The sequence below is a fragment of the Microtus ochrogaster genome, chromosome 26 (genome assembly GCF_000317375.1).
Source record: "Microtus ochrogaster isolate Prairie Vole_2 chromosome 26, MicOch1.0, whole genome shotgun sequence".
Classification (NCBI taxonomy): Eukaryota; Metazoa; Chordata; class Mammalia; order Rodentia; family Cricetidae; genus Microtus; species Microtus ochrogaster.
In genome coordinates, this window is record NC_022025.1 from 13,242,057 (window position 1) to 13,250,528 (window position 8,472).

Sequence of the window (8,472 nt, forward strand, 5' to 3'; positions counted from 1 at the left end):
TGCAGGCGTGCACCTGCCCAATTTTAACCATTGTTTACATCTAGTCATTTAGTGTTTTAGAATCTACAGCTAGTCTTACGTTTGAGAAACATGCCTTTTGAGCCTTCCCACGATATACAACTTTTATTGATGCAACAATACTCTTTTTGTATCTGCATTTCACTCATTTATAGAAATTTTTATTAAATTACCTATGTAAAAATAAGAACAACAGGCACAGTAGATTTAGAATATCTGTTGTGAAGGAGCCACGGCTGGGCGCGCCGTACCTGTTGAGCAGGAGAGGAGAGTTCCCTTCCTCCAGCAGCTGGATGTAGGGATAGAAACTGGGAGAGTTGCTGATGTAGGGGTTAGAGGTGTCCGCTGAAAGGGATGAACAGGCGCTCCTCGTGGGGAAGTGTGACAATGCTCACAGTGGTAGCTGCGGGGAACTTACACCCAGTGGTTTTGCTGTGCATTGCCACCTGTGCCCAGGAGCTTTCTTGATGGGCACTTTTTATAATACCATCAATTCTTAAAACAAAACACACAATGGATTGAAGAAAGTTTATCTGGAGCCTACCGAGAGGCCTCTGTTAAAAGGATATGTTAAAACCAGTATTTACAATACTGACATGCTCAGTGAGGGCTATACTGGCTTTTAAGCTGGAAGCTGGTATATTTTTCAAGTCATTTCAAAATAGATGTGAAATTTAAAAGTTCATTCATATATGTATTTTTTTTATTATGCGTTTTTATATTGCCTTGGTGGGACTGAGTGCAGATTTAAAAGCCAACAGGGCTCTGTGGTCTTTCTTTTTAAAGATTATTCAGTGGATTTGTGAGCACGTCTCTGCCTGCCATTCATTTGACCTCATCCAGGAATTTCTAATTGGTAAGTGTTGCTGATGTTGCGCTGTGAGCTGTGTTTGGCCCTTTTGTTTGAGGGAGATCAGGAAACTGATACCGAATGCCTCTGTCTAGGCTTCTTGGGAGCATCAGTTTGGTTTTTTAACTTGATTGCCATCAGTGGCTAATTAAATTTCATCCTCTTGGGTTTTTGTAAGATACTGTGGTTCTCAGAGACTGATAAGAGAGATATAAGATCAGATTTTGATTCTTTAACCTCATTACCAAAATTTTCAGTCAAATGCATCTTTCCGAGACTAGTTTTATGTTCGTCGGCTATATGTAAGTGGTATAGCGTTATCCGGGTTGAAGCAGTATCAAAGGGATTTTTAAAAATATCCTCATTGTAAAAAAGAGAACCTGAACGTTTTAAGTCGTGGATAAAAATGATGGTGGTTACTCCCAGAGGCATGAGCGAGGCGATGAAAACTTATTGGCTTACTTGATTTGGTTAAATTACAACGTTGATTTCTCTGTTCTTATCACGTTATGTGTCCTTTAAAAACCGACTCAGCTTCTTCCTACTGGAGCGTGTATCCGGATCTGGCTGGCGTGGATAGGTTCCTACCTTACTCCTCTGTGCTGACGTGGAAGACAGTAAGTTAACGGAGTTCCAGCGGCCTCAGCACTGTGGGCCAGTGGCAGACAATTCCCGTTATGGAAACCAGTGCTATGATTTCACCTCTGTCTTGACTGATAAGGAACTGAATTGAAGCTTCCTGACAGAATGTATAAACATCCCTAATCAGAAAATCTAAAATCTAAACGTTGCAAAATCTAGAACATTTTGAGAGTCAATACGATGCCAAATGTGAAAAATTTTACCACATAGCCTATATGTATATGTATGTATGGTTTTGTCCATAGGTACACGATATATTCCATATAGTAAAATCCTATCCGCTATACATGCATACATGCATGCATGCATGCATATGTCCGCGCATATTCTGAAATGCAGCGAACCTCTGCCATTGCCAGGAGTGTTTGATAGACTTGATGGAGCAGACACAAGGTGTCTGTGTCCCTCTTTCAACTGCCAGGCCGAGCTAAGCCTCAGTGGTCATATTTTATAAAATGACATTTTTACTCCTGTGTTGACTAAAGTTTTCAGTGGGTTTTCATGAATGGGGAGTGTTTAGACTGCTGTGGTCATACTCGGCAGACTGTGACTTTTATGACTCCGTTCCCTGTTTTTGTAAGGATTTATAAAGAAACTGAGGTACTAAAAGCTTCCAGCTGAGTCAGTCAGCAGCCTTCAGCTTGCTTCCTCCCCTGCTCTTCTTCCTGTCAGTCTGGGCTCCTTTATAGCAGGAGGCAATGCACCAGGCAGGGGCCTGGCTGGTGCGGCCGGTGTGATGCGCCGGTGTGGTGCGGCCGGTGTGGTGCGCCGGTGTGGTGCGCCTGTGTGGTGCGTCGGTGTGGTGCGCCTGTGTGGTGCGCCTGTGTGGTGCGTCGGTGTGGTGCGCCTGTGTGGTGCGCCGGTGTGGTGCGCACCGGCCGCTTCTCCTCGGCCCCTCTCAGCTCCATAGTGGGACACCGTGCTTGGCCCTGAAGCAGGAGTTGTATTGAAAGGGAATTTAGAACAATAAATTTAATTTAGGGAACTATGTACTAGGATAAATTGTGATACTTTTCATTTTGTATTTTGTCTATGTAGCGTTACAGTCAGTAGAGGCATAGCCCGCTGTGTAGCACACGCGTGTAATTCCACACTCGTGAGAGCTAGGCGGGAAGATCCTGAGTTAGAGGTTGCCCTTGGCTGTGTAGAAGTGATACCCTGTCTAGAGGGGAAAAAAGAAGGGCTGGAGAGATGGCTCAGTGGTTAAGAGCATTGCCTGCTCTTCCAAACGTCCTGAGTTCAATTCCCAGCAACCCCATGGTGGCTCAGCCATCTGTAAATGAGGTCTGGTGCCCTCTTCTGACATTCAGGCATACACACAGACAGAACACTGTATACATAATAAATAAATAAATATTAAAAAAAGAAAGAAAAAATATCTAAATGCATTTGATTTATTTATTTATTTTTCTCTTTTCTCTTCTTTTTGTCTTGAGACATGGACTTGTGTGGCCCAGCCTGCCTTGCCTCAAGGCCTGTGGAGCGGAGGACACCTTTAAATTTTTGATCCTCCTGCCTGCCTGTCCCCCCAAGTGCATGCGCTGCCATATTGTACAGTGATGCTAGATTCGTTTCTAAATGTTTGTTGCTTACAATAGTTTGTAAATAGTTTACAAATAGTTTGTTTTGTTCTGTTTTGCTTTGTTCTTCCACCTGAAGGCCCTTCTCTGCTTGTCTTTTGGGCTGTAGTTAGTAGATTCCTTTGCTTTGGTGTAAAATCGTAAGAGGAAAGACCTGGGCTTCTCCTTTTCTGGGCACCCACGCGGTTGTTTTTCCTTTAGATGACTTGCGAGTGCATAGGCCGACTCTGTGGTCGTGCGGCAGGAAGTCTGCAGGTTACACCGTCGGGTCAGGAAATGCACAGCTCAGTCCTCTGTGCTTCTTAACCATGGCTTTTTGTCTGAAGAGTAGAGAGGCAGGGTCGGAACCAGTGGTCCCTGGGCTGTGTTCGAGCTGGGGGTTCTGCAAAGCCACCATCCCAAAGGGCAGCAGAAATTTGTTCATTTCTCGGGGCTCTCTGTGGCACAGGCTACTTGGCGAACACACACACAGTAACATCTGAGTGCCCCACAAGAAAATGCAGAGAAACCCACGGTTATAACCTCTACACACCAGACTTACCTTGGGGTTTACCAAGTTGCTTTAAAACGTCTTGTGGTTAGAATAAGTTACCTTAAAAGGCCTCCTTTAATCCCAAAGCTCTATGCATTTATATTCATCTTTAGCAATGATGTAAGCTTTACCCTTCCCTTCCCTAGTCTATAATCATCCCTAATGCTACAACTTAAAAACTTGCTGCAGTAGGAAATAGCAAGTTCACATATCTGGGCTGAAAGATTGACTTGGATTCTTTTTTTTTTAACTTGAAAGAAAGAATTCATCATGTACCTCAGGCTAGTCTAGGAGCCTCTCACTGAGACTAAAAATGTACAATACCATACCTACTAACAACTGGATTTTAAAAAATATTATAAACACTATTATAAGAGCACTATTATAAAAAAGAATTTGGAAAAAAGAAACAAACCAAAAAACCCACTCACTCAATTTAACCAGATCCAAAGTCTATACATTTTAATGGACTTCTATATAGTTAAGTAAGATACTAGAAATTAGAATGCTCTTGCCTATTGCTAATTCTAAAGCATGTTGTAATTATAGTTATTTTAAAATGTTATAATTATGCCTTTTAAAATGTTATTTAGACTTACATAGGTTGCTTTTATTGTCACTGTAACAAAATAATGCCACAAGAAGCAACTGACTTAAGGGAGCAGGATTTTCCCTCCAGTTTGGGGGGGTACGATCCTTCAATTTTAGGGGTTACAGTCCTCCAGTTTTAGGGGATACAGTTCTTCAGTTTTAGGGGATGCAATCTTTCAGTTTTAGGGGATACAACCCTTCAGTTTTAGGGAATACAATCCTTCAGTTTTAGGGGACACAGTCCTTCAGTTTCGGGGATAGAGTCCTTCAGTTTGGGGGATACAGTCCTTCAGTTTGGGGGATACAGTCCTTCAGTTTGGGGGATACAGTCCTTCAGTTTGGGGGAATAGAGTCCTTCATGGTGGAGAAAGCATGCTGGCAGCAGCTGGTCATACCGCCCCACAGCCGAGAGTTAGAGAAGAACGAACACTCCTGCCCCACTGGCTTTACCCTCAGTACGCAGTTCAGGACTCACAAGGAAGGGTGACCCACCCCAACCCCCTAATTTAGATAATTCCTCACAGCTGTATCCAGAGGCCTGCCTCTGGTCATCTTAGATGCTGCCCAGCTGAGAGCCAGCATCAGCCACCACAGACCCTACAGACGCAGCACCGTTTTGGTGCCTGTGTGGCTGAGTGGTGATGAATGAAGCTCGTGTGATTTTTAACACAGACATTCTGAGCTCCTGTGGGGAACTCAAGGGCTCAGATGTTCTGAAAGTTCACCCCTGCCTCACAGATGACCGTCCTTCCGTAGTAGTGTGTCCGTAAGATCCAGTCACTCAGACTCCAATCGGACATTTTTACAAAGCAATCCTAGGCTGTTTTCTAGTGTCAGCTACATCTGGAAGGAAATCCGAACTGGCAGAAAGGCAGGCTACATAGTTAGCATACAGATACATTTTCCATAGCATCCATGAGGTCAGGACAATTTGGGAAGTTTTATCCTTTTAAATCCCCCCCCCTTTTTAATGTACAGGATTTCATTTAGCCAAGGCTGGCCTCAAACTTACTACGGAGCTGAGGATGGCCTCGAACTCCTGATCCTCCAGCCTCTCCGTCCCTTGCCTGGGATTAGACATTCAACAACCCCTAGCTCATTAAGGTTGATCTAGTGCTCACTGTTAGCAGAATGCCGTGCTGGGCTTTCCTGGCATGAACTGAGCATGTCTTAGCTCAGCTGTTGGCCTGTGCAAAAGTCTTTATGGGGCGCTCCTGTCCTGTGATCACTTTGGACCTCAGTGTGTGAGAACCCCACCCATTTTTGGTACCCTCTAGAGAGGAAAAGACCAGCTAGCGCTACAGATAAGCGAAAGGCGGAGGGCAGGGAGAAAGGTGTACAGATGATTTGATGGTTTCATCAAATTATGGCTTTAACAGTTCAAACGTATTTTGCCTCATTTGTTAGGTAGAAATGTGTTAAGGCGCAGTCTTTGTTCGGCATTTCCTGCCAACAGTCTTTCCTCCGTCAGCTATTATTTAAAGCACTTTTCCTTTCCCAAGGCAAGCGACGACACTGTGTCCTGTTATTTTTACACTGGGACGTTATTTAAAGTAAAGGTTATCACACAGGAAGCTGGCTGTCCTTAGCGCCTGTCTGTGCAGAAGGCACTTCCTGAGGGGGCCGGAGGGTGGGGTGGTTGATATGGCGTGTATGCTCCCCCACCCATAGGAAAGCGTGTGGTGTTTGATATGTTGCCTTATCTCCCCCCCGCCCCCAGGAAATTCCTGGATTAATGCTTGTGACAGAGGAGCTCCCGTTGCCTCTTATGAAGGTAAGTGGCTTGCAAAGAGGGTGAAAGCTCATGCCTGTGGAGACCTCTGCTGCCCCCCGTACCACTGTGGTTCCCAAAAGAACTGCAGCCTGCTGGAGACCAGTGCAGCCCAGAGCAGGGCGGGCTCTCTGGAGACTCGAGTCTTGCTCATAGAGTGTATCAGGTCTTAGGGCTGCTGCTTGAAGAGCGAGCGAGGCTTTCTGAAGCTAGGAGAGAGTTACGGAGCTCAGCTTGAAACCTGGATCGCCAATGCTTGCCACAAGGGTTTATTTCTTATTGAAGGAGCTCTTGTAACTTCCCTTTGGAGGCTGGAAGCTGTGTTTGATTTGTAGTTCCTCCTTCCAATGTGCTCGCGTGCACGCACTCACAACACACACACACACACACACACACACACACACACACACACACACACGCAGGGTTGGGACTATCTCATTTCCTGGTCCCTCAAAGAACAGCCCCTCCATCCCTCAAAGGTGACCGGCAGTGGCTTGCCGTTTGGCCTTCCTCAAGCTCTTTCCTGTGCACCAAGCTCTGGGGCTTAGTGTCTCTCTGCAAACGGCTGGTTTCTGAGTACAATAGGAAGGACGGGGTAAGGTGAGGAGAAAATAATACACACATAGTTAAAACTGTTGCAGGGCAGGGGTGTCTCCCCACAGCTCTGTTGTTGCTTTTGGCATTGCCTCTTGTGATTACAGCTGGCCTAGGCTGGGGAATCTCAGCTTCTGGCAGCAGTGTCTACTTCTTGTGCTGAGGTCTTTTATTTACATTTGATTCTTCGGGCCCTTGCGGCTCAACAGCTGGGGAGGCACAGCGTTAAGATGGAGTCTGGCTTGCTGGTTCTATAGCTTTTGGTTCTCAGAGGCCCTCGAAGACAGACTGGGCAGCCGTCTCCAGAAGCAAGCGTGGAGCCATCATGAAACCCTCCTGATGCAGGAAGAGAGGAAAAGTCATGTTTCTGAGGCAGCCATGGGGCATGTTCTGCGTCTTAGCATTTCATGGTTTGTGTCTTTACTGGTGGTTCTACCAAACCCATAACGTACACAACCGACAAACCTGCGAAGGGATTGTTCTCTTTGTTCTGTTTTCGTGCTGGGCTTGAACTCGGGTCCTTCGGGGGCTGGACAGCTACCCTACACTTGTGCTGTACTCTCTGTCTCTGGTGTAGCTGGGATTCCAGGTATAGGATAATGCCATGACTAGCCAGAAGAAAATGTTCAGAAGAAATGTAATCCACAGTTAAATAGCTTCTAGGGTAGCAACTGCTACCTTCCACTTCCTCTTTGTCTCTGCCATAGGTGTGTGTATGTGACTCAGTAGTCATGGTGATCTAGGGACAGTTGCTCAAATATGCATTCATATTATAGAAAGCAATGATTGGTAATGATTCCCCTGGGTTGGCATGTCTGAATTTATTTAATCAGTCTTCTTCGGCCTGTTTAATTATCTTGACACGGCACCCACATTTTCTGGGGAAACAACTCAGTGGGAAGGGAAGGCCTGGCATGTGTGAGGCCTTGGCTTTGATCTCTTGTACTACATTTGTTTCTTTTATCCAATTAAAGAGAATATTTCCATTTTATATGTTATGTATTCTTATACATGCAGTTTTTCTTTTGGTTTACTCCCCTAAGGTCAGAAGTTAAGAATGTTTTATGGTAAGACACTGTGTTATTTTTTTCTTACTAAACTAATATTTCACAAAAGTTGAGTTAATTTACACAGTCAAAGAGCTTTAGGGGACCGAAGAAATGAATCCTAGGTTGAGAGCACTTGCTGCTCTTCCAAGAACGCATTGGATTCTCCACAGCAAGTGGCTCACAATGGCCTTGCCTCTGACTCCAGCCCCAGGGGATCTAGCGCCCTCTGGCTTCTGTTGCCGCCTACACACAAATGGCACACACAGAGAGAACTGTGTATACACATCCATAAATCTAAGACCAAAAGGACTTAGGAGTTTATTAGCTTTATTACAACCTTATCAACTTTGTGTGCTTTTAAAAGCAAGTATAAGGGAGCGATGAGAAGGCCTTTTGTCTTTTTCCTCATTGGCTTATTGTAGGCAATTAATTCTGTCTCACTGTATTCTTCTAGGAAGTACACTCTGATCACACTTCCTCTTTCCTAGGACAGTCAAGGGGCGGAAGGAGGTGAGACCATCCCCTCCTGCTCTGCGTGAGCGTTTAGTCTAGTGCTGTAATCCAGCTGCGTCACCTCAGATTTGCATGTTGCTCTTTGCCATTGCTGCTCCTGCAGAGGACCTGGGTTCAGTCCCAGCACCCACACGGCAGCTCACAACCATCAGTCACTGCAGTTCTAAGGGTCTGGCATCTTCCGGTCTCTAGGGGCGCCAGGCATGCGCAGTGCATGTATACCTATGTGCATATAGGTAAGCATTCATATGTTGGGGGCTGTGGACCCCCAGACCCTGAATTTCTTGTGAACAACTCATTTTCCTCTGCTCTGAGCAGCCTGCAGCAGCTCT

General features: G+C 45.4%; 1 protein-coding gene across 1 annotated transcript in view; it reads left to right on the top strand.

Moving 5' to 3' along the window:
* Gsap (gamma-secretase activating protein) overlaps positions 1-8,472 on the top strand; it is an 81,306-nt gene that overhangs the window by 46,343 nt on the left and 26,491 nt on the right. The window contains exons 11-13 of the mRNA XM_026784650.1: positions 805-874; positions 1,403-1,485; positions 5,934-5,987. Coding sequence (XP_026640451.1) covers positions 805-874; positions 1,403-1,485; positions 5,934-5,987 — 207 coding nt within the window. The remainder of the gene's footprint in view (positions 1-804; positions 875-1,402; positions 1,486-5,933; positions 5,988-8,472) is intronic.